The sequence below is a fragment of the Chlamydotis macqueenii genome, chromosome 5, assembly GCF_036417535.1.
Source record: "Chlamydotis macqueenii isolate bChlMac1 chromosome 5, bChlMac1.mat, whole genome shotgun sequence".
Classification (NCBI taxonomy): domain Eukaryota; kingdom Metazoa; phylum Chordata; class Aves; order Otidiformes; family Otididae; genus Chlamydotis; species Chlamydotis macqueenii.
Genome location: NC_141560.1, coordinates 26,803,776 through 26,828,584, shown reverse-complemented (window position 1 = coordinate 26,828,584; position 24,809 = coordinate 26,803,776). Strand labels below are relative to the sequence as shown.

Here is a 24,809-nt window from a genome sequence, read left to right as displayed (position 1 = left end):
GTATTAGAGACTTTCTGTGTGGTTTTAGGCAAATTGTTTTAACTCTCCCTGCCTTTGCATTTTTCTCCTCTCAGCCTATGCCTATTAGCTGTCAGGGCCTGGGACTATCCTGAATATATATTACGTGCTAAAAAACCAGGTTCCAACTTAACAGCTATCTCTCTAGTAACAATAACTTTTTTTTCAATTGATGACCCTATCTCCTTTTATCTACATTTTTATCAGTATTCAGAGAGTTAAAATAAAACAAAAAAAATGTATACAGTTCCCTGTAATGTCAGGGATCTGACAGACCCTTTATGGCTTTGTCTTTCCATTATTTTTCTTTCAGCCCTCATTAAAAGATAGTGCTTCTAGAAAAGTTAGCTTCCACTAAGTCTGACTTCCAGTATAATCAGTTACTGTGTCTGTTTAATACTGAAACACAATTTTACATCTGCTTTGAAATCATCTTTTCTCCCAAGCAGGGAAAAGTTATTCACAAAACTGAACAAGTTCTACAGGATCTTTTACAGCATGTCTCACCTCCCACTATCACCTTTCCCAATACCTATCAAACTGCACCTTAGAAATTGTTCTGTTTCTTTTCCATGCTTCTGTGATTGGAATGATGTTTGAAACACTTCCTCTGCTTCCAACTAAAACTTATACATGACTAGTCCACAACCATTTGTGCTTGTGCCAATACCACCCTTTAGCTTAAACAGCTTTCATTCTCTCTCATGTCTACTTCCGATGTATTTATCTATCACATCTCTCAGTTTCTGTTTTGGTAAACTAAACCAGCTAGCCTGCTTTGGTCTACATATTAACTAAGGTCAGTAATAAATATCGTTTATTTTACTTGGAAATGAGACTGTATCAGGGCCCGAGAGTTAAAATTATATAGCATAGTAACTTTTTACCCTAGTTATTTTCTAGAGGAAAAACACAGGAGTACATCATTAATTAAATGAAATATGTTGAAAAGACAAGTTAAATGAAAGCTATGTTTTAAGTATATACATTACATATGCAAATCTATGTGCAGAAACCTCTAAGATCTAGAAGTCTGAGCTGTATACTCATGTGAGGGGTACCTGAACTTCCACATACCAAACTTCTGCATAGTTTAACCGGCACTATAAGATTGTAAGGAAAAATATTGTCATAATATTAGGTTTACCATAACGGATTCAGAACAGCTCGACATGTGGTCCTACTGCACAAAACTGGCTCATACTGAATAGGAGGCAAGTCTGGCCGCTCTTTGAGTGGCGTGAAGAGGGCAGCCACTGGGACTACCATTCTTGTGGCTTCAAGACGACTTGAAGGCCAAACATTCCAGCTGAATCTAACTCCATCTCTGTCCTCATTTTGCTGGATAAATTCCAGGAAGGTTGTCATGGTCAACTTCTCTGTTTATCACTATAATAAAGAGAGAACAATTAGCAGAATGTCGAAGTGTAAACATTTTTAACCACAAAATACTGAACGTACTTAATCACAGTCACATTCAAATACTGTAAACAAATTACAACCAACAGACACTGAGTAGTGCTACTAAAATTCTTAAAGCAACGCATAGAATTACAAAGTGAAACAGAAATTTAAGACTCCTAGGATGCAGCAATCTGTTCAAAATAACAAATATTTGGCAACTTAAATACACAGTGTTAGAATAGTCCATCTTCTGATCACTTCTTGACTCAAGCAGCAAACATGGGCAAGAAATGTTATAACTAAAGCAGTAATTCTAGGGTAGGTCAGAGTAGACAAAATGCAGCGCACAAAAAAATACACCCTGCTTTAAGGCCTTTCACTAACACATTTAATTACTCATTCTGCTCATTATTCAAGAATCATTCATTCTTGCAAACTGCTTAATCCTCTTATTTCTTTAAGAATCAAATAGCAAAAAGTAATTGTAATTATAATTTTTTTTGTCTTCCGCTGTGTCAAATTGTGTAAGAATTTTGTAACCATAATTAACCATTTTCAGTAATTCATCATGTGGCTATAAGCAAATATAAAGGAATAATAACACCATATTCCACAAGCATACATTTCTACAGCAATGCTGGGAAATAACTTAAGAACTACTTGTGTCATATTCCACTATATTATATACCAAGATGCACCATTCAACAATTGTTTGCACTCAAATCTACCATTTGGGCACCAACCTAAGGCTTTCAAAGTTTCCAGCTACAGTTATTCAGAAGCTGGAGCAGTGGGGAACACAAACATATCCAAAAAGCTCAACAGGGACCTGTAAACATGTGAGAAAGCCAGCAAGAAGTGCCCTCCCAAAAAAACCCCACCGCTCAGCTATATCTACACTGTCTCTGAATACCTGCTGTATGCTGCCCAGTAAATTTTGTAATACCTAAGTCACCCAGGTTTTGCCAGCAACTAGGATATCTAAATTCCCACTGGCTAATAATTAAGAACTTACTGTAAAAGTAAATGAACCACCTAAGAGGTAGCCTGGGAAAGTACTCCTAGTGTCTCCTTAGTACAGTCTCATTTTAGACTGTACTAAGTTACTGAACAGCTTTAGACATGCTACACTTGAAATGGTTTTGTTATATTATTTTTACAACTCAATTACTGCTCCACAGAGGTCAACGTACAAACACTACTGTGCAGCAACTAATAAAGTGCATACATATACATAAAATATTTGCTGGATATTTTGAGTTAAATACTTTCTAGTAAGGTATGCATTTCCTATTCAGAAGGCAGAACTTGCTAATAATCAATCTTCCTCCAACTTTTCTTCTACTCTTTTCTTTGTTTCCAAGAGCCAACAATGCTTCCATATTTCATTACGCATCAAATGTGAAACTCGTGGTCTGACAAGTTCCTTTCAGTTTCAATAGCATTGTTACAGCTATCCAGGCACATTTTCTGGGATAAGTATGGAGATGTATTACATCACACTAGAACAGCAAACCCTCCTGACCTACAGACTACACAGTCTCATACACCTCAATGCCACAAAATACCCATTGCCCACCTCAGAAAACCACAGAGAAGTGATTTTCAAAATAGCTGAACAGCAACCGCTCCCATGTCAGAATGTCACTGCTTTAGCTTTGGTGCAGGATAGGACACCCAGACAAGCCCAGCAGTCCTTTCTGGCTTGCTTCCTCCCTCCCACTGCTGAGGTTGAATGTACCTCGCATCCCTGCACCACAGCAATCCTGCTCTGTGTCACACAGAGAAGCCACAACTGAATTGTACAGACTCACAGGCTGACTACACCTGAGTATGACAGCTTGATTCTCAGGTAAATAATAGTATTTATGTAATTACTCTGACTAGATGCAAGAGTACAGTTAGGACTTTCTAACCATTACACATACTAAACATGTTTGATATACCATTCAGAAAGCTATTGTATAGCTGAATAAACAGGTTTGAAATACGTTACTTTGCTTCTAGAAGTAACTGCAAACAATTACAATAGTTTCTTTAAAACAGATTATTCTAAAAGCTCCTTCTTCATCTCAGCACCTTTAAACATTTACACACCACATGTAAATGTGTCTCAATACAGAAGATCACCAAAATAATATCCACTATCCTTGGAAGCCCATACAAACAAAATCAAAACATTTCTCTCCACAGCATTTTAAGAGTTCCAGTACAGAGAGATCAGAGTCCCTCACATGACTGTGTATTTAAATACCTCTAAATTAGTACACTTTTCTTATAACAAACATATTCTTTCAGTTTATTATGCACTAATAATCTGTTAAAGTAGAAGAGATTAATTAAAGGCTTGGGATTTTTTTAATGCCAAAATCAGCATTTCAGATACAAATCTATTTCAGTTCCAAGGAGGAACTCAAATATACAAGGAGAATTACTTGGTACTTACCCAAAGCAACTGCAAGGTGTCAAACTGACAACATAAGAATCTCATTTTCACTACTCTAACAGCCATCCTCCAAACCTGCTGTCCTAATTTTGTTCACTAAGGGCTTTTTTTTTTTTTAAACAACAACCGTATTTAACAACTCACCTAAATTAAAAAAAAACCACATATTCAAATGCAGCAAAGCCCGCCTAAACACAGTTTTTGTGTAGCTTTGCCTATATCACAAGGCACCCCTGCCAGAGCCCCTAGCAGTGACACAACGACCCCGGTAGCGAGGCACTCCAGGCCGGGGGGGCGGCAGCCGCTGCCGGACCGAGCCGCACTTTACACGGGGCGCAGCCGCAAGGGCCGTGCCCCGCTGGCCCTACCGGAGTGCCGGCAGCCCCAGCTGAGGACGGGGCTCTCGGCGGCCCCTCGCACCGCCCCGGCCGGGCGCTCCTCGCCTGACGAGAAGGGGCGCACGCACCCCCGGTCTGGTGCCCGGGAGGCCGTGGCAGCGCTGACCAACCGCCGGCGGTACCCCCAGCCCCTCAGGGCCGCCCGGGGATCCCCCCGCTCCTCCTCACTGCCACGGAGGGCGGCGTGAGCGCCCAAAGCCTCGTAAGGGAGGCGGGGGAGCTTCCCACCACGTTCCCTCCTGGCCCAGCAGCCGGGCGGGGACCCCACGGCCCGAGGGCTGGGGGGGCCCCCTGTACCTACGCAGCGCGGGGAGTGGGGCTGCCGCCACGGCGCCTCTTCTCCCCGTAGCACCCCCCAGCTCACACCACCGGCCGGCTCCAGCTCCCCGCGCCCACCCTCAGCCCCTGCCCTGCTCGCTCACCCGGCGTCCCGGCCGCCGCCGCCTCTCTCGCACTCCCCCACCCGCACGCAGCCGCCCCAGCGCTGCCGACGCAGTCAACATGGCTGATGGGAGAGTCCGCGCCACGTCAAGGGGCAGAGAGCGGCGGGCCGGGCCGGGGGGCGGGCTGAGCTCCGCCGCTCCCCAGCCGCCCCCTCGGCGCAGGGGGAGCCCGGCTGCGGACTCGCTCCCGCCGGGCCAGGCGGGCCGGCCTGTGGGCCGCGGCCCTGCCCGGCCAGCGGAGCGGAGGGGCCCAGCGTCAGGCATCCCACACCGCTGACCTTGGCTCCCGCCCTGACGGCTCTTCTTCCCTGTTTGGCTTTCAGATTTCTTCTAAAGATCGTTTGTCTCAGTCTCGCGCCTAAAACCGCGTAGGAAAGGAGGCATGCCGGCTTTCGGGGGGCGTTTGGCCTTCTCTGCCCTTCGGCTGCGCTCGGCTCCCCGGGGCTGCGCCTGTGCCCGCGGTTACCGGAGCCGCTCTCGCTGCCGGCTGTGGATGCACCGCTCCGCTCCTGCTTTGTGCTCCGCCGGCGAGGGGCTGAGTCAGGGAGATCCTCGGGACCGAGCCAGCCCGGCTTCTGGGAGTCCTTGAGTTCGCCCATCTTCCACCTCGTGTATTTCTGGCAACTTTTTAATCTGGAAGATTGTTTACATGTTTCTCCGCACTACCTGGGGAAAAAAATACATTGAAATTATATTCCTGGTGGTTTTTAGCCTGAGACAATACTTAATCTCATATTTATTAATATTTAGAAATAGAAAACGCTTATTTACTACCCACAAAATAACTTTCACGTAGTCATAACTGTACAGTTTTGTACAGTTTTTTTTGTTAAGTGTGGTTATCTTCTTGTCCCCCAAACCCAAGTTATAGCGATGCTTAGGTTTCAGGGCACTTCAGAATTGCTTTAAACAAGCCTGCGACAAAAGGCTACAACAGTAACTTCACCCTTTCCTGAGATATCTCAGTGCAATCGGTCCAGACATGGCAGAGCACTGGAAAACATTCTGCCAACTCCCACGTCCATTGCAGTGAACTGCAATTCTGAAAACATGCTATAACCATCAAACAAATACAAGTTACTAAAGAATTCTTATCCTCTTTTCTTATATGTCAAATGTAATGATGATAGAATTTCTATGCCATTACTGTCTCCAGTATTGTTTGCCAATCCTCTTCAGCCTAAAAACATGCACAGGTAAACAACGGCAGAACTTAAAGGGAGGGGTTTTACATTTCCACGTCCACAAATCTCACTGCCAGTTGTGGGAGTATAAACCAGGAGCTTGCCAAGGACACGAAAACTCCTCATTTAAAAAAAAAAAAAAAACCAAAAAAAAAACCAAAAAAAAACCACCCACAACAGGGTGAACTTCAAACATGCACGGAAAGCAATTCAGTGTTACAATTTCAAAAGTACTCAAATAGTCTGTGAAACATTTTCAGAAAGTTACACTGAAAAGAGGCAAGTACCAAAGTAATTACTGTGGGATGAACTCCATAGACAGTAAGAGAAAAAGAGGCAACTGACGCTTAAAGACACTTAAAAGGGAAGAAGGAAGAACAGGAAAGTATACTATTCTGAAAGTTCACTACAAATAAAAGGTATAAAGTATTTTTAATCGGTTATTAGCACAATTAATTTTTATTACATACTCAATCAAATGCTCTAAAGTTCAAGAAATGTCTTGCAGCTGTTACGATAACGCAACCACAGAGAAAAGCAAGAAGAAAAAAAACAGAACAGAAAATAGGATCCTAACATGGTGTATACTCATTATTAAAAATATTTTATTATCTCCCAATAGTAGAATGTACAGTGAAAGCATTTTTCTTAATGCAGAATTTTTAGTTGATATATTTTTTTTTTAAGTCAGCAACACATATCCATTGATAGCAACTCACCCGTTCTTTGGAAAAGTACCCTTCCATAACGCCTAGGCAGTAGTGGAGAAAGAAGATTAATTTCCAGTTTCTTTTTCCTCTTCCTCCACTGAATCATATTTGCTAGCCACTGCATCAACATTGTTGGTAAAACTTGTTAGGAACAATTTTATTATCCATGGAAGATTACCTGTAATAATTAAAAATATTACTTCATTTAAAAAGTATCAACAGAAAGTTCCAGAAAAAGTAATCTATATCTGTGGATTCTCTTTCTGTTCTTAGTTCTTGACTTCACAACAAATAGAAAAAATAATTTCCAAATATTACTAAAGTATTAGAAGCGAACTTTTTATAGCTGGACTCACCAAATTTTTTTATTTGACCACTGGTCAGCCTTTCCAGAAATATCTAGAAGCAGGTTTTATTTCTAGCAGCGACTGCAATTGTTGCATACTCAACTAGGACATTAGATCCGGGTTTCAGAATTAAACCTCCCTGTTACACGTAGGTGGTTTTGGAAACACCTTAAAACAAACACAAGCCACTGGAGAGGAGGAGTTAGGGTAGATGTTTGTTCAGAATTGCTACAATACAGCCTTGTAGAAAAAAAAAAAAAAAGCATTGACTTTTTTGAACTCATGTCAGAAGTATTTAGAGCTACTCTGATCTACTAGATGGACTAGATGGTAGTGCTAAACTGACTTTGCATGCAGCAGAACTAATAGGAAAAATAATATACAGATTGACATTTTGCATAAGAGGAATTTCATAATACACAATGTAAATTATTACAGCATTATCCTTCTGCTTTTCATCTTAATTGAGAAGCAACCCCGCTTTCTGCTAATGCTACCTTGCTTTTCATTTGGCATGTGGATATTCCCACGTAATAGTATTTAGATAAACCCATACAGCAACAAAATAAAAACTCAGGCATTGACCCTTCCAGAATGAGAACTCGCATTTCACTTTATAGCAATGAACTTTTACGTAACTGACTTCAACCTTAGATCTCAAAGCATTTCAAGGAAGCGGCAAGAATTATTATTATGGGATCTCCACAGGTGCAACAGAAAATACTAATGGATGGGTTTTAAAGAACCACTTTGAGAAACTACAGTAATTGGAGTAATGGCACAGGGCCTTATAAAGATGGTTACTAAAGGTTTACAGAGAAACGGGCCGAGCTTGATGGGCAGTAAATTGGCAGAACCACTTTCTGCACCGCTCTTTGGCCAAATTCCCTTTTATTCCCCTCGCTGGGTTTTCAGAGCAGCTAAAACCTGCAGAGCAGGCCGCTGGTCAGGGCTCTGGGTTTCCCGGTGATGCAGCCCCAAGTGCACGGCGCGTTCACGGTATCAGTTCGGAGCGCACGACCAACGCAAGGCCCGAGACGAGACGAGGACGCGCCGGAGTGCTTAATAACGGCCGCGCTCGCCCCAGCCCGGCCGTGACGCCGCTCTCGCGCGAGCAGCGCGCCTGCGCGGCGGCGGGCCGAGCCCAGCAGCGCCCGGTCAGGCGGCCTCCGCCGCCGGGGGGGCGGGGCGGGACGGGACGGCGCGCGGGTACCCGTAGCGGTTTGGCCATGGAGCCGAGCGTGGAGGAGCTGATGCCGCGGCTGCTGCCGGTGGATGATTGTGACTTGGCCGAGGACTTCGACCCCACGGTGCCTCCCAGGACGCCCCAGGAGTACTTGAAGCGCGTCCAGTGAGTGGCGGGGCGGAAGGGCCGAGCTCCCGCGGGCCGGGGAGGCCGGCCGGGCCCGCCGCCGTCACCTCCCGGCGAGGGCGGGGCTGCCGCCGGCGCTGCCCGGGCCGAGCTTGGCGTTGGGGTGCGCGGGCGCGGCTGCGCCGTGCTGCCGTTAGCCTGCCCGCCGCAGGCAGCAGAGCCGTTCCCCCAGCGCCGCCGGTGCGGCGGGATCCCCTCCGGCATCCAAAGCCGTCCGTGTTCTGCGAGGCTGCTGCTCCTTCCCTGGCGCTGTGTAGCGGCGGCTGCTCGCCTCGGCCGGCTCGCAGCTCCGCGGGCCCGCGCTGCGCAGTTTTCCGCGGAAAGATGCAGGGGCCGGTCCTTGGCTCCCCCTGCCAGCAGCGGTGGCCTCCCCAGGCCTCGCTGCGGGAAGCTGCCGCACTTCAGGCAAGTTAGGAAGCAAGCAAGCTTCGAGGAGGCCTGAGCAGTGCTGTAGAAACTGAGAATACTGATCTGTAACTCAGGTCAAACCTTCTGTAAGAATTGGCGGTATAGTCTGTGGTTTTACACTCCTGAAGATTTCCGCAGGTGCGGTATTTCAGAGACATCTGGCATATAACCACCTGGTACAAAAAGGAACAAATGTAGCCACTTGATTTTGTTTTGTAGGATTGAAGCAGCTCGATGCCCAGATGTGGTCGTAGCGCAAATAGACCCCAAAAAATTGAGAAAGAAGCAGACAGTAAACATTTCAGTAAGTTTGAAGCTTTTACGCCTTTTGTTTTCAGTGAAAAAAAAAAAAAGGCGGGGTGGGAAAGATGTTAGTATACTAATGTTTGTACTAATTTTGGGGAGTGGTTGGCATAACTTAATACCACTGTTTGATTTTAAAAGCATCTACATAATTAAATGTTTGGTTTTGAAGAAATGCTTGCTCAACTGCTAGCTAACGGCAGTCTTTAGAGCTGAACGTATTTATAATATCCATACTATTTGATACAAAGCAGAGTATTTTACTGTCTGAGGAAATAAAATGTTGCATTAAATTTTACAAATACTTAACCATAGACCCTGCATAAACTTCAAGAGAAAGATATCTCCATACCTATATTTAGGTTTAAATATATATTTAGGGTAAGGGTAGTAAATGCAGCTAAACTTTACTATTAGGTGAAATTGTAGCACCACTTCTTTCCCTTCTGGTGGAGTATTTTATCAGAATTTTTCCTTGCTGCCCAAGCACACTTTTCTGTTGTCACATTGCCCTGCCAGCTTGGTTTTTAAACTACTTTCAAATAGTTTGAGAGACCAAGTTTGCCCTTCTCTAGTGAAAACTGTGTAATCTGACATTTCACTGCTAGATTGCTCAAGAAGAGTTTCTAGTACTGACATGACCATGTAAGTTCTGTGACCATTCTCTTAATTTGTCTTATCTCTTTGTAGTGGCATTCTTAAGCACTTGTAGAAAGAATTTTTTTTTTTTTTAAGTAACTCTTCCATGATAATCTTTAAAGAGCTTGTATCTACTTAACTGTCAGAGTTAACATCCTAAAAGATATTTTTGTGGTCTTCTGTCTTCCTCAACTTATTATCTTGGCACGTAGAACACCTAAGATTCATAGCATCTGTCCAAGATAAGGAAATGGCACCCTGCTTTTTATAAACATGGAAATTAAGGCAGAACAATTGCTAAAAAGAAGACCTTTAATTATTTGACAGTATCTTTTGAATACTTTGACTGTAACAGCAGGAATTTTGTCTAAACCAACTGTTAAGTCAGTCTTAGATGCGGTCATGAAATTACTTTTCTTAAATGAAGATTTAAAGGATATTGTTTACCTGATAGTAAACATTTACTGATGTTCCTATTTCTTAAAGATTCTTCTTATAAAGCTTTCTTTACATTATAATTATTGCCAGTGTTTTCTTAGATTTCTGGCTGTCAGCCTGCTCCTGAAGGATACTCTCCAACACTCAAGTGGCAGCAGCAGCAAGTGGCCAATTTCTCAGCCGTTCGTCAGGTACAAAATGGTGTGTGTGAGGGGGACTTGCACTGTCTAGATGGAACACATCTGTGCTGTATGGGGGACAGCCTTAGATCTAGTATAGAAATGTTATGACTTTATGGTAGAACAGATGTTTGTAGGCAAGTGTTTTAAGTTCTTGTAAAATAACTGAGTATACACTGTGTGGCTTTTAAACTTCTGATAAAACTCTCGAGAGAATAATGTTTTTAAAAAAATTCTTCAACTTCAGCAGAAATATGTCAGTATTTAAATTAAATGATATAGAGTAGCTAAGGGAGGCCAAAAATCCCTCTGATGTTATGCAGTTATATTAAAACCTAGTGCTAGCAGCAATGTTCTGCAGAACTCAACGTTAACTGAAAAACAAGTGGATTCTAACTCACCAGGAGATTCATGTACATAGAACACAGTGTCCATTTAGGAGACTGTTGACAGTGGTGGCCCCCATTATGAGGAGAAACATTGATTTGGTAAAATGTATTTGTAAGGTGGTAGTGTTAGCAAGACTTAAATCTTTCCTACTGCATCTGCAACCTGTTTTTAAATAACAGAACAAAAATGGAGAATTGAGCGGTCTCTCTATCCACAGTTCAAACAGGGTGAAATGTAAAACGTAAAGATGTAGGTAGAGATCGTTTATGATGCCAGTAGTGCAGAAGGCATGTCTACAATGCATTGATACTGCATTGTAGGAATACCTGAAGTAACTGAAGTATAACCAACTGTATTTAAGCTGCTGTAGCACTGAACTTTGCATGAGCTCATTTATTCTGTTTTTTCAAAGAGGTAAATCAGGAAAGGTGGAATCTGTACAACTGCATCTACACTGTAGACAGTAACTGAGCTAACCCCTATTTCTACAAGGTATCACAATATTAGGCATAATCTAAGGTTTTAGTAGAACTAAGGAGACTGACATCTAAAGGCATGTTCACTGTACAGATATATTTTATACAAAAATCAATTGTCCTCTCATCTGTGCCAGTATTAACACTGTGAAGTATGAGAATATCCTAAAAAATACTCAAGATTTAAAAAAAGCATTAGAAGTCGCTTGTTCAAACACTATGCATCAACTGCTGTTACTTAGAGCATTTTTAGTGGTCATTTTTACTGCTACAATAACAATTGAATTAGGGCAAAAAAAATTTGTTACAAAAAGTTTACACTTCTGTACAGGAAACTGTGAAGCAGGCCAGTTTGTCGCATATAGCATCCCTCTCAGGTAGAAGTAGTACACTAGGAAAGCACACTTGCCTTCCTTCTAACAGTTCTATAGACATCTGATACAGATACAGACCACTCTTGGAAACAGCATATTGACTTTCTGTGTGCTTTTGCACTAAATCTTTTTTTTTTTTTTCCCTTAAGCTTGTTATACCAAGAAAAGTCTGGAAGACTATTAAAGCTTACTACCTCAACTTAACTTTATGTAGTAGATTTTTAAATTCCTTCAGCTTTAAGATTACTTCCAAAACCCCAGCATGAGCAGTTTAGTTAGATTTATACTAAAAGGCATGGGAAATATTTAGCCAGTTATGCCTCTACTGATTTATAGAATATCATAAAATATACTTTTTAATACATTTAAGAATAATGTTCGAGCAGTTATGGCCAGGATAAAATAACTGCAAAGTTAAATTCAGATTTGGCTTTGTTTTAATTCCTCAGAGCCTGAACAAGCACAGAAGTCACTGGCGGTCACAACATTTGGACAGCAATGTTACTATAGTGAGTAGAATTCATAACAGTGCTCTGTTTCTTTTCCAGTCATTAAATCCGTGGTTAATCTTGTTTTACAGTTTAATGCAACAACTTGTGAATATTATCAAGTCTTTTCTTTGGTGTCTTCGAGATAGCAATATTTCAAAGTTTTCATTTATTGTTATTTACTGTAGCCAAAATCAGAGGATGAAGAAGGCTGGAAGAAGTTCTGCCTGGGTGAAAGAGTATACTCAGAAATAGATGCACTATCTGATAATGAAAATCTAGGAATTGATTACATAAAGGTGAGTATAGGACTTAATATCTAATTTTCAGCTGCTATTTTTAAGAATAACTGTTAAAAACAATCTTACTGTTTAATACTACTTTGTGCTAAATAAAAAGTAGGCTCTCTGCTGAGCCCAGAAAGTCCCATTTTTCTTCTAAGTGGAAACTGAGTGAAGCAGAGAACAAGTCTATCCTTTCAGTCAAAAGTTGAAGAGTTCCTTCATCTGTTATCAGCTAAAGCACACTGCTTTGTTGCTCACTGAACTGAATGGAAAGCTTTCTGCATAGTCTGCTTTAGTGTTTTGTTGAATGGTGATATGTGGTTCCTCTCCTCATACCTGCTGTCCTACAAATGTGCCCTTCTTTGCATCATTTTGAAAAAACAAAACTTTAACAAGTAACAGTAAAAGCAAGGTTCTTTGAGACCAATTTGAATGGGCTTTATCTTAAAGATTTTTTTAATAGACTTCAAAGCTTAGTACAGACTTTCAAATCACTACAGATGTCTGAGCGTCATATTAAAATGTGTCACAGTTTAGCCAGTTGGCAACTAAGCACAACACAGCCACTTGCTTATTCCTCGTTCCCTGTTCCCCCCAGTGAGATGGAGGAAAGAATCACAAGAGTAAAAATGAGAAAGACAGTTTAATAGGTAAAGCAAAAGCCATGCAAGCAAAGCAAAACAAATAATTCATTCACGACTTTCCCGTGGCAGGCAGGTGTTCAGCCATCTCCAGGAAAGCAGGGCTCCATCGCATGTAATGGTTGCTTGGGAAGACAAACTCTGTAACTCCGAACATCCCCCTTCTTCCTCCCTCAGCTTTTATTGCTGAGCAGGACGTCATATGGTGTGGGATATCCCTTTGGTCAGTCAGGGTCACCTGTCCTACCTGTGCCCTCTCACAACTTCTTGCGTACCCCCAGCCTACTCACTGGCGGGGCGGTGAGAGAAGCAGTAAAGGCCTTGACTCTGTGTAAGCACTGCTCAGCAGTAACTAAAACATCCCAGTGTTATCAACACTGTTTCCAGCAGAAATCAAAAACATAACTCCATGATAGCTACTATGAAGAAAATTAACTTTTATCCCAGCCAAAACCAACACAAATGTTAGTATGTCCTAAATTAGAACAAAAATGTTTGTGATAACATCTACATTTTCTAACTTGATATTTTTCAGGTGGGCTTTCCTCCTTTGCTAAGTATTGTAAGCAGAATGAATCAGGTAAGTCCACCTCTTAGAATCGCATAGCAACACTCCATAAATCACTTTCTCATATTCAGTCTGTTGCAGAAGTCTTACCTGTTTTTCTGTGCTAGAGTAGGCAATTGTTTATTACAGGTGCTATTCATTGTACACTTCGAAAGAAAACATGTAATCATTATGTCACCTTCTGCTACAAACAACTTTGCTAGCGAACATTTACCATGACTAGGTTTTAAAAGTATTTTGTCCTTGTAATTTCTCTATAGAACATCTAATGTTTGAATTTTTCCTGAATGCCCCATGAGATGCTTGACAGTGTTCTAAGATTTCTCATTTAGTGTTCTAAGTGCAGTCTTCAACCTGATTGTGAACTTTTAGGCACATTGCAAGACTAGAAGAATCACACTTACCTTTCCTTTACGACTATGTTTCCCACTAGTCGCCTTTGTACAGAAACAACCAGTTAGTGTGATGCCTCTTTCCTAATCTGTAGGTACCTATCCATAACTTTTTGTTAACACAGAAAATTACTTCATTTTAACTGGTGTTTAACACTTACTTTACCCTTGTATGTAACTTCAACCTGAAATAAATACCATGTAGTATCACAGTGCAGTAGAAATACATAATGTGTGTATTAAAAAAAAAAAAAAAAAATCACATTTCTTCTTACATACTCTAATCCTTTGGGTAGGACAGCAAAACAAAGCATTGCAGGTATTGTATTGTCTCTTTCTGTTCCTCTTTTGAAGGCAACAGTAACCAGCGTCTTAGAATACCTGATAAGTTGGTTTGGAGAGAAAAAATTTACTCCAGAACTGGTAATTTTTAATTTATTTTAACTACTTGCATGTGAACGCATTGAACAAGGGATAAATTGTTCATAGCTTTCTATGAAATTATTTTAGTTTCTGAAGAGTTCTCTAAATGCCTGTATCAAATTCAGTTACTTTCAAAACTTTATTTATTAGATACTAAAATGAGTATTCAGAAGTTTTTGGAAGGCTAATTACAAAACATAACAGATACAGATCTATGAAGTACTGCCAAAACCCTCTCCCCCTTTTTATTGCTCCTCACACTAACTTAAACCACAAGGTTAGGTGAGTGTCGGCACTGGGGAGAGAAGAGGGTCAGACGGCAGCAGCTTTATTTCAGCCAGTTTAAGCTGTCAGGGTGCTGCACGCTGTATTTACCAACACCTCCATTTTAGCTTGGAGATGCATGACAGTGTGCTGGCAAAGACACATTTAATCTTTCCAGTACTGCAGTACAGACCAGAAAGCTTAGCTGCATTAGTGTGGTGACAAATCAAACCTAATAAATTGTGATTGACAGGCTACATTAGCATGGAGTTTGGCCACAACTAGATTGACTAGCTACATAATGGCATCTAGCTACAGAAGATGTTAGTGGATGCATCTCACCTCATTCAGTACCACAGAGCAAAAAAGTAATGAAAAATTACTACCATAATACTAAAGACAGTTTCACTATTTTTGAGTCTCATAAGTACAGAATATGAAAGGCCTTTTTCTGTAGTACTGTTTTCTTTTTAACTAATATGCTGCAGGGAATGTGCATGTTGACTTTTAGTTTATTCCCATAATGAAAGCCACTAGAATTAAGAGGTTAGACAGGTAGCAGAAGTTATGTTTGTAAGCATGCAGTAGAATTCAGTGAAGTAAAATGCAAAGGACATGTTTTCACAGTGGTGCAAATCTTAAAGTTGGTCTAACAGCATTCATTCCACAAAGAGCTGACTTGATAAATTCACTCTTTAGTAATATTTTTCCACAGTTTGTGAAGTTAAAAATTAATAGCTAAGTAATAAGCTTCAGATATCACTAAAATAATCCTTCCCTCAGACTTAAATAGTGTAAGCTGTATTAATTTATATCTTGGCCAGTATTCCAAAACATACAAGGAAATCCAGGAGTACTGCTTACAAGAATCTTATCTAGATGCGCAGAATTCTACTGTGTAGCATCTAATTTGGCTTTCAAACTTTTCAGTTCTAGCAGTAGCAGTTAAATGCATTTTTGTTTTGAGCCCTGTGCTCCAGGCTTGCTCTATATAACAAGAACTGCATGAAACTTCAAGGAAGTGCTCGTAATTAAAAACTTTATTTGAATCCACACAGGGTAGATGGCTTTATGCACTGTTGGCATGCCTTGAAAAACCTTTGCTACCTGAAGCTCACTCTCTTATTCGACAGCTGGCAAGACGATGCTCAGAAGTCAGAGTATTGGAGGTAAGATTTAATACAACATTGCACAAAGAACGTGCTAAACTTGGCAAATTATTAGAGGATGATTTTTCAGTTCTTGAAGTCTTGGTAAGTAATTTTTCATGTCCTAAGTTTGCTTGAGAATGAAGGGAAGGCTACAGGGATTTCTATTTGACACGGGTAGCAAAAGAAGTGTTCTAGTATTTATTTATCTTTCAGGAGAACAAGAATGAAGAACAAATATCAGCTCTGAACTTGATAATCTGCTTAGTTAGCAGGTAATGCAACTCACATACCTAAAATGCGTGATTTCTTTTGTTCTAACCTAGAGACTTTTAAAGTGGAAGTCAGTTAAAGTACCCTGGGCCTATGTAGCAAATATACTTAGCTGAAAGGACTTAAGATAAACCTAAAAGTAAAGTAAGCTTATTGGTTTCCTCAGATGAACCCCGTGAATTGCAAAGCTACAGTTATGATAGAAACAGCAAAGAAGAGCTAGAAAGCACATGGTCTAACAACTCAGAGCAAAGTAACGAGTATGTTGCATTAGAAGTTTCTCACAATATTCCACTTCTCTCCACCAGGTACTTCGATCAACGTGACTTGGCTGATGAGCCTTCCTAGCCTGTTTTGAGAACATCAAGTATTTTCCGTTGGCATCGTATGGACAGCATTATCAGAGTTAACAGCGAGGTACTTCAGGTCTGAACAGTGCAGTACTATACAACCCCTTTGGAACACCCTCATGATAATTCATTAGGGACAGCTATGACTAACTTAATCTCAGCTTAGCATGAGATTGTCAATGCCTCCGATATTGTCATCACCATCATCGTAAAATAGTCAATGAAGTGTCTGGCATCATCTCTCAAGCTACTGTCTCTGTAAACTACATTCCTGATTAGAAACTTCTGCTATTTGAGTAATCCTGTGGACACTGCTACTAGGTAAAGTCTGAGGTTACATCACAAATGATTGCTCTTTATCTAATATACCCTATTAAGGGCTTTTTAAATAAAACTCAAGCATTTTAAAGGCCGTTCTTAAACATTGTGGCTTTTCTCATTCTTTATACTATTTAACAGTAGCCTTGCTATAGAAATCTACACAACTAGGACTGAATGTTTTTTCAAGCTTTGATTCCTGAGCTTAAGCACTCCTAAACAGTTCAACTATAGCCAGTAAGTTACTGAAACAATTCTTTTAGTAAAACATAAAGATTACTGCTTCCTGAGTAGTAATACTATTTATTTAGTAAACTGTTGCAGAAACCAGTGAAAATTCCACAGCTGTATTTAGTGCTTTTAATACAAGCATGAAAAACTTTATTTTCTATATGGTATCTTGACAAATACATTAGCTTGCTTCTTTATATGTTTAACACGGAGTGCTTCACCAAGAGAATTAGCATCTGCCTGGTACATACATGACTCCCTCTGGTTCTAGTTATGTTCAACAATTAAAAATCCCTATTAAAGAACTATGAATTCTGCTAATAGCAGCAAACTGATACACAGTATTAACTGACATCTGCTTTCTGTATATTGTAGAATTTAAGACCCTCCCATCACTATTAGAAATAATCATTAACTACAACCAATTATTGATAAACCTTTAATATGTCTTTGAATGATTGGCACTTCTGCGTCTGGAATGGTAGTCTTAACTGTCAAGTGAAAAATCAAAGTGAATTACAGTAATACTAGAGTTTTAATTCCAGAGATGCAAGTAATCATTCTGTGTATGTTGATACTGAATCCCTGCCACACTGCAGATGCCTAAAATGTGATTATATTGAGATGTCCCTCTATTAGATGTACAGTGCAAGTTATTTCTAATCTCTTTAGTAACACTTTCAGGATATTGAAAGCAGGAGGAGTTGGCAACTGAAGAACTTGTGAAATGCAAGAATACTAGTTAGCTAATTCTCTAGCCCTACAATTTAAAAGAAATCTGAGTTACAAAGGTGGACAACCACAGCCTTCCTATAAACTACCAGTACAAGAAACCAGCATTTTCAATCAGTTGAACAGCTGATCCCCACCAAGTACCATACTACTGTACTTAGTTTCGTCCTTGATAGTTCTATAAAGAGTGGGATGGCATTCTGCTAGTTCAAGTTCTGCTATAGATGATTCCTAGAACTGTCAAGTTATTCAGCTACCACTAATCTGAACTAGCACTCACAGTACCTGAAAAGATTAGAATTTGGTCACGTTGTAAGCTCAAGTATAATAAACCCCTGGTGATCATATTTATAATCTACAGCTTGCCAGCTTGTAGCAGCTATCTAGAAAAGGCTTGATCCATTACAAACTTCAGATCTTCCTTAGAGCTTAGGGAAGAACCGCTTCCACTGTTCTTGCTCACCATGCAACTGGACCATAGACACTTCTCCAAACACAGAAGGTAGCTATAACAATCAAAGGTGCTATTTTAACATGTTCCCTTTTCAAGTTAGCCTGTTATTTACTGGTCTCAAAGTAGAAACTGAATCACTAAGCTCACAGTTATGAATAAACACCATAAGTTTCTATCATTCATTTGAAAGTCTAAGGCCTGAATCTGCCAACAAAAAAGTCTTACAGTAAAATTCATTAAAAGTTTTAACAAGATGTTTTCATGCTTACCTACAGCAAGGTACATATTGTTATGCAAATCTTGTAACAAGTAGTATCTAGCAAACCCCAATGTCCTCAAGAGTCTTGGTGATGTCTTTATAGCTTCTTGCAGGCCTAATCATCTTCCTGCACACACTCATTACAGAAGTGAGTTGTAGCTAGCAATTAAAAACAACTACATTAATATTGAGTTCATGCACAACAAGCTAGAACAAATTTCCTTTTTTGGCCAGTATAGATGACCTTGGCTGTAAAGTTATTTTGACACAAAAAACAGCTGCTAATTTTAGGAAAGTAGGAGAAACTGTTTAATGTAGAAATAAGTTCTCTTTTCTACTGTCCCATATCCTTCCTACAAAGGAACTAAGCCTCCACTGAACACTGTTAATGAAGGCTGTTGGTTCATGTGCTAATGGCTTCCTCAGAATAATGCAAAAGCAATTGCTGCATCGCAGTTCAGACTGAATAGAGAAAGGCAGCAGCTGGGCATTTATGTTATGAGACACAAAACTCATTAGTGTCTTATTCCAATTTAGTCTTGGTCAGGCTTTTACTCTGTTTCTGAAATGTGCCTCTGGTCTTCCGTATGTGCTGAAAAATTCTGAGTAGACAGTTTTTACCATGTGCACATTAATATCTTGGTATAGAATAAATTTCATACCAAGATACAAGGATAGTGCTCCATTATTTTGGTGAGCATTTATTATGTATTTTGGAATTGTGCAGTGTACTGCTATAATTTACAAGCTACATACAAAGCTGAACCAAGATACTGAATCCTCACACAAAGAATTTTTAAGGTAGATACCCAATTTGAATGTGCTTTACATCTTCTGTATCATCACCTGAAATTTACCTGCAAAGAAAAAGTGAAGTCAGATCAAAGTATCACCATTAGAGTTATTTTTACAATACATTATTTTCTTGTAATCATTTTGTAAGAAACAGTAAGGAACATTTCAATCTTGTGAACAATCTAGCCATAATTTAAATTTAGCATTCAAATTTAACTCCAGCAGAACAGCTTTTTTTTTTTAAGTTGATCCATGCCCCACATCACAACAGTTTTGTCATCTTGATTTAAAATTTGTGCAAAGTCAGTGAAAATTTTTAAATCCACCTCAAGCAGCTTGGGTAGTTACAATGGACTTCACTTACTGACTTTCTTAATGACTTCTACAGAGAAAGAGCATGTATCTTGTTTTTATCTTCACTCGTTCAAATCGCCTTCTGGACCTACATCCTTATGCACCTGATGCTTCCAAATGTAAATAAAACTTTTTAGTTTTACTTTCTACTCAATATCATGGAGGTTCACCCTCTGCAGGATTTTCTAAACGCTAAAGCATTTAGTGACAGGCCATATCGTGAGTTTCATGCTGACTTTTATGGCCCAGCAGCTTCAAACTGATTCCACCTTGACAAATGCTTATACAGTGATTAAGTCAGTAAGGAAAGTTACCAAGTGAGTTGGTAATTGAATACGTTGAGAAGTACTTACATGCAGGCATTGATGAAACTTCAGCCGTTACAATACTCTTTATTCCCAAATTCGATAGTCCTCCTCTGATTAGTCCACAGGTAAATGCTAAATACTAAATATAAAGTTGCACTTTAAGTAAGTGTCAAGGGTGAAGCTTGTTGCTAAAGATTGAAACTAAGTACTCAAGAACAAGACTTAACACTTGGACAATATAAAACTATGGAGGTTTTGTTACTGTGCTGGAGAGACTTCATTGTGTCTCTAATAGATGAAAGCTCTGATATTTGGTGCAGCGGAGCTCACAATACAGATTTCTCTTGTTAGAGACACTATTTTGAGTCACTTGTTTCTATTTCCGTTAATCCTGTAGGAACTTAATATCCTTGAAACAATTATTTCCAAGACTTAGCTGAAATTAGCAACTGGTATTGTCATCAACAAGAGAAACAGTCCAAGATAGAATACTTGCACAGGTCACATCTTAGAATACAAGGGCCTGCAGATATTTAGAATGTATGTTGCAAACCAGAAGAAACATCTCACCAAGCACCACAAAAAAAAAAAACCAAACCCAAAGAAAGTAGCCAGCAAGTGTGATGAAGATCAAGCATTAAGAAACCATAAAATGGAACTGAAAGCCCCACTTCTCACATCCACTTGAACTGAAGTGCTTTATAAGAGGTTCTGCAGAGCTGATTTTACTTACCTAAACTATTACCCTAAGTCAGCATCTACACTCAAAACTGTTTTTAGTTTGTGGAAGACCTTTCTGAATGTTCATATAATCCCAGAAGCTTTTTCTAGGTAACAAACAGCATCTTCCAAATACGTTTTGGAAATTTTAAAAAAGCTTCTGAAAGCAAATGCTTTCCCGAGAAAGAGTTTGTGTGATAGTGGCAGGCCAGCTCCTACCATCAAGTAACTCAAACATGACTACAGCAAATTTCACAACTATGACCATTTCTTGAACCATAAATCAAATCCACCTTCCGAAACAAGGTGCATTTCTAAAAAGCACAGGTTTTGGAGACTAAATTTAGCTGCCTTTTTGAAGAGTTTGTATCCATTCAATTACAAAATTTAAAGTTATTATTCAAAGCAAACTGGTAGATCCCAAGGATAAAAACTGAAGAGTACCTTTGGTGCGTGTTCTAAATACTGCTTTCCTGCAGACATTTGTGTCAAGAGACGAAATTTATTGTCCTGAAGGACATAAATACCCTGGGTAAAAAAAAAAAAAAAAAAAAAAAAAAAAAAAAAGTTGAATATGCAGTAACATGTAGTCAACATTTTATATGAAGGAATTTGATTTTTAGATATAATATAAATGTTCTCAGGTTGAAAAGTTTTAGATTAAGGCATAGGGGATTTAAGTTTAAACTGTACTATTTACTTACAAGAATTATCAAACCAAAAGAAAAGATACTTAATTGTGAGTATACAACAAAACCCCTAGATAACAATATGATAACAATCAGTTAACCTTAAACAAATGTTTGTTTACATTCTTCTTGAAAGAGTCCTTCCAGTGCTCAGAAACAATAGTTCCATATTAGAAAGTCTTTGTTAATCTATCAAATGCACGCTGATTTTTACATTCAAATCTTGATCTTTATTTGGTATGCAATTCACTACCCTTATTCTCAGTGAGAATTATCTTATTTAATAGTGATATTGGCAACAACACCCAACAGTTAAATCAAGTTAAAAAAAGTCTAGTGTTTTCTACATTACAATTTTGTGCCACAATATCAATTTTCATAAATTAAGTACGAACACAGTACAGTTTAATCTACACCTGTCATTTTAATTTATTTGCTGATGATTGTGCTACTTTGGAACTTCATAACTCTTGAAATTAAATTAAGGCTGCATATACAAGCTCAATACTGCAGCTTTCTTTGAATTCAAAACCAGTTTTCTACGGTAATTATCTGTGAAAGTTACTACTTGATAAACAGCTCACTGAAAAAAATAAACCCTATTTTATTTAGCACAATCCTTGTACAAATTCTCTTGTTCCTACTTTGACACATCAGGAAAATGGCCATAAGAAAACCAAGTCATTCAAAAGGAAAGATACTTTTTCACTCTAGTAAAATGCTTCCTTAAATTATTTTGATCTTGCTTTAAGAACTGTGGCTGTTGATACAGGAAAGGATGTAGATACAATGCAATGTCACCAATGTGCAAATTTGGGAAGTTTTTCAGCTGTTTCTTATACAAGTATGTTCAGCAGAGTGCAACTAAGTGTCTCAATTGCTGAAAACTGTAAATATTCCTCAAAATAGAAAAATTACTTCAAGGCAGCCATTTTATTTAAATAGATATCAAGACAGCAATAGCACTTTCTCACACTAGTTTTCTACTAAAATTTATTGGGAGATATATTAAAAAGTTCCTGTTTAAGTGTTACTCAACTGTTACCGTTACTGTCCTGTCAGTTTCTAACTCTGCAACAGTGCGTGTGAGATTCAAAACATTTGGTCTTTTCAAACAGGGCGGCAATAAAGACATCACAAGCAATTATTAGATGGTATTCTGAAGCTACATGCTAATGCGAACCTTAAGAAACTGCTTTTTAAATGAAACAAAGACAGAACATTCTGTGTTTCTTACCAGGTAATTAATTCTAGACCAAGAAAAACAAAAAATGCACTGGTGACTCGAAATTGTTACTGATTTTGTAAGTTAAATCTTATTCTACAGCATTAGTACCTGATGATTAGTCCTCAGGTTATCTATTTGTTTTTTGAATACAGTTGTCCAAAAATCTTTGCAAATGAACTTCATAATATCTAATTCATCCTTGAACCTGGCAGTATCTTTTGTAAACCTAAGAGGTAAGTGAGAAATATATCAATAATGGAGGTACACACAACTTGACCAATTAAACAGAAAAAGAAAACACAAAAAAACCACCCCAAACAGTACTATGCAATGTTATTTTTGAAGCTGTTATAGAAATTATTTTTCCAACCATTGTACAGTATCATTCTAGGATCATGCTGTGTTTGTCAAGTATTTTAAGAGCAACACAGTGTTATCTTAGTACCTACAACATGACAGCAGAATAAATTGGTTTAGTTCTATGATTATGAAAGACAATGGATGTACAGAAAGATGCAGAGCACTCCATCAGTTTCACCTTCAAATAAATGTCTAAATAGAAGATAAAAAAAAAGCTCACACCTATACTACTGCTTGAAAGGAGTCCTTCAAATATGCAAAAAAAGCACTAACACGTAGGAACAAACATGTAAAACTTGTTCCTGTTTCCCAAAAAGAGACCTCTCTCACTTGCTTATTTCAGAATTCTCTCCCTTTATCCTCCTGGAGGGTCTTTATCTGGTACTAAAGCACCACTTTGTTCAACGAAAGCATGACTTCAGAAGCTCAAGAGTCTCCACATGACCTCAGAACGAGGGCGCTGGAGTTGGATGTGCAGCAAGTCATCGCGCATCCCCAAAGGGCCTGGGGAAACAAGAAGACAACCTGCTCGGTCGCAAAGTTGCAAGGACTGGGAGTGCTTTAGAAAAAAAAAAAAAACGAAATAGAGTAGCCGATCGTAAAACTATGTTTAGGAAAGAAATTCGAAGCAGGCCGGGAAGGAGGGGGCCTTCGCCAGGCAGGCGCACGGGAAAATCCCCGAGGACCAGCAACACCCGCCGGCCCCGGGAGCGGGAAGAGGGACGCTGCAAGGGGCCGGGGCTGCGGCCGCGACTCACCTCTCGATCAGCCCCTGCCCGACGCGGAAGCCCATGCTCTCCAGCTTGGTGGTGCAGCGCCCGTTCTCCTGCAAGACACAAGGCACCGCCGCCGCTTTACCCTGGCCGCTGCCGGGCGGCCCCCGGGGCGTCCCCAGCCCCACTCACCCCTTCGCCCTGCTCGGCGGCGCGGTACAGCCCCGCCACCATCTCGTTGTGCAGCAGCAGGAAAAGCGCCTCGTCCGCCATCTCCGCTCCGCAGCGGAGCTCCACCCCCGCCCGGCACCGCAGCAACCTGCAGCGGCCGCCGGCGCCCGCCGCCGCCGCACCGCCTCTTCCGGCCGGGGGGAGGGCGGCGGCACCGCCAGGCGCTGATGCTCCCCAGCAGCAGGAGCGGCCGGACGGGGACGCGGGCGGCCTTCCCGCCCGCTCCTGCCCGGGGAAGGGCTGGCGCCAGCCCGAGCCCCTCCTGAGGCGGGAAAGGGCCTTTCACGTTATCGCTCCCCTGAGCCCGCTGCCTCGGGCGGTGGCGGCAACCGGCAGAACCGAGGGGGGGACCGGAGCTGGGGAGCAGACACGTCCCTTCCCTGCGGAGTTGCCTCCCGCCCGCCCCACTGCAGAAATCAGTGGCGGTCGTGGGTTTTTTAGTGCCTTCCGAGCGTCACTCGGTCATCCGCCTGCCGCTTCCTGCCGCGGCGACATGGCAGCGCGCTCCGCGCCCGGGGGCTCACCCCCGCCTCTCCGCCACAACGGCTCCGGCTGCTTGGCCGGGAAGAGCGCGGTTAAAAACCTCGCCACCCCAGGCGTCAGGAGTTACATCCGGTAACGGAGTTTCGCAGCCGGCGAAACGCAAGCCACGCAGCTTCGGGTGACGGGCGGGAAAGCAGCCGCGGCCACCCGCCACTGCCAGCCCCGGCCTGCGCGCCACCGGGCAGCGCGCCAGCCCTCAGTAACGCCCTCGCCTATTGGCTCCCCTGGCGCGGCGGCGTCTGTAGCGGAGCGGTGATTGGCCCCCGCCCGAGCCGCCTGGCTTGTCGGCCCCACAGAGAGTGGGAAAGTAGGATGTGTCCCAGGGTGGGGATAAACGCCCTCATGACGGCTTTCTGATTGGGCTGCGGGAAAATGACGTCGTGAGTTCTCGTTAGCTCTGAACGGTGTCGCTCCGGCGGCCCCTTTGGTGATTCGTAGACCTGGCAGGCATAGCCTTCTCTAATTGGCAGGTCGTGATGCCAATCTACGCCTGGGTCCTGTGATTGGCGGGCAC

The 24,809-nt window shown here is 41.1% G+C and overlaps 3 protein-coding genes across 6 annotated transcripts in view; 1 reads left to right on the top strand and 2 right to left on the bottom strand.

Moving 5' to 3' along the window:
* The window catches only part of SEC23A (SEC23 homolog A, COPII component), a 29,802-nt gene extending 24,479 nt beyond the window's left edge, over positions 1–5,323 (bottom strand). Inside the window, exons 1-2 of one of the 2 annotated variants that reach the window (XM_086748928.1) lie at positions 4,988–5,323; positions 1,166–1,407 (exon numbers count right to left, since the gene is read on the bottom strand). In XM_086748928.1, the coding sequence (XP_086605054.1) occupies positions 1,166–1,386 (221 nt within the window). In that variant the 5' untranslated portion in view covers positions 1,387–1,407; positions 4,988–5,323. Of the gene's footprint in view, positions 1–1,165; positions 1,408–4,688; positions 4,864–4,987 lie in introns of those variants that run through there. The other variant, XM_086748927.1, reaches the window with a different exon arrangement.
* Positions 5,324–8,068: 2,745 nt separating this feature from the next.
* Positions 8,069–16,782, top strand: GEMIN2 (gem nuclear organelle associated protein 2). Of its 3 annotated transcripts, none has more exons than XM_086748197.1 (10): positions 8,072–8,301; positions 8,950–9,034; positions 10,201–10,311; positions 11,979–12,038; positions 12,206–12,316; positions 13,478–13,522; positions 14,257–14,325; positions 15,648–15,758; positions 15,954–16,012; positions 16,319–16,782. In XM_086748197.1, the coding sequence occupies exons 1-10, from the start codon at positions 8,180–8,182 to the stop codon at positions 16,356–16,358; spliced, it is 813 nt and encodes a 270-aa protein (XP_086604323.1). In that variant the 5' UTR covers positions 8,072–8,179; the 3' UTR covers positions 16,359–16,782. The 3 variants fall into 3 exon arrangements, with proteins under 3 accessions (XP_086604325.1, XP_086604323.1, XP_086604324.1); XM_086748198.1 differs by having other exon boundaries at positions 8,078–8,301; positions 10,212–10,301; XM_086748199.1 differs by lacking the exon at positions 14,257–14,325 and having other exon boundaries at positions 8,069–8,301.
* A 2,247-nt stretch (positions 16,783–19,029) lies between these two features.
* On the bottom strand, positions 19,030–23,948 carry TRAPPC6B (trafficking protein particle complex subunit 6B). The gene is made up of 6 exons (XM_086748201.1): positions 23,714–23,948; positions 23,567–23,634; positions 22,557–22,674; positions 20,976–21,059; positions 19,857–19,950; positions 19,030–19,211 (listed from the first exon to the last, which is right to left on the bottom strand). The coding sequence occupies exons 1-6, from the start codon at positions 23,792–23,794 to the stop codon at positions 19,180–19,182; spliced, it is 477 nt and encodes a 158-aa protein (XP_086604327.1). The 5' UTR covers positions 23,795–23,948; the 3' UTR covers positions 19,030–19,179.
* Positions 23,949–24,809: the final 861 nt, after the last annotated feature.

Bases quoted from the DNA above. Each gene is read 5' to 3' on its own strand.
- GEMIN2 (XM_086748197.1), top strand. From the start codon at position 8,180: ATGGAGCCGAGCGTGGAGGAGCTGATGCCGCGGCTGCTGCCGGTGGAT. The intron at 9,035-10,200 runs GTAAGTTTGAAG...AATTATTGCCAG, and splicing joins AGCAGACAGTAAACATTTCA to TGTTTTCTTAGATTTCTGGC. The intron at 15,759-15,953 runs GTAAGATTTAAT...TTTATCTTTCAG, and splicing joins CAGAAGTCAGAGTATTGGAG to GAGAACAAGAATGAAGAACA.
- TRAPPC6B (XM_086748201.1), bottom strand. From the start codon at position 23,794: ATGGCGGACGAGGCGCTTTTCCTGCTGCTGCACAACGAGATGGTGGCG. The intron at 23,635-23,713 runs GTGAGTGGGGCT...TGTGTCTTGCAG, and splicing joins CCGCCGAGCAGGGCGAAGGG to GAGAACGGGCGCTGCACCAC. The intron at 21,060-22,556 runs GTACTAATGCTG...TTTTTTACCCAG, and splicing joins ACCTGAGGACTAATCATCAG to GGTATTTATGTCCTTCAGGA.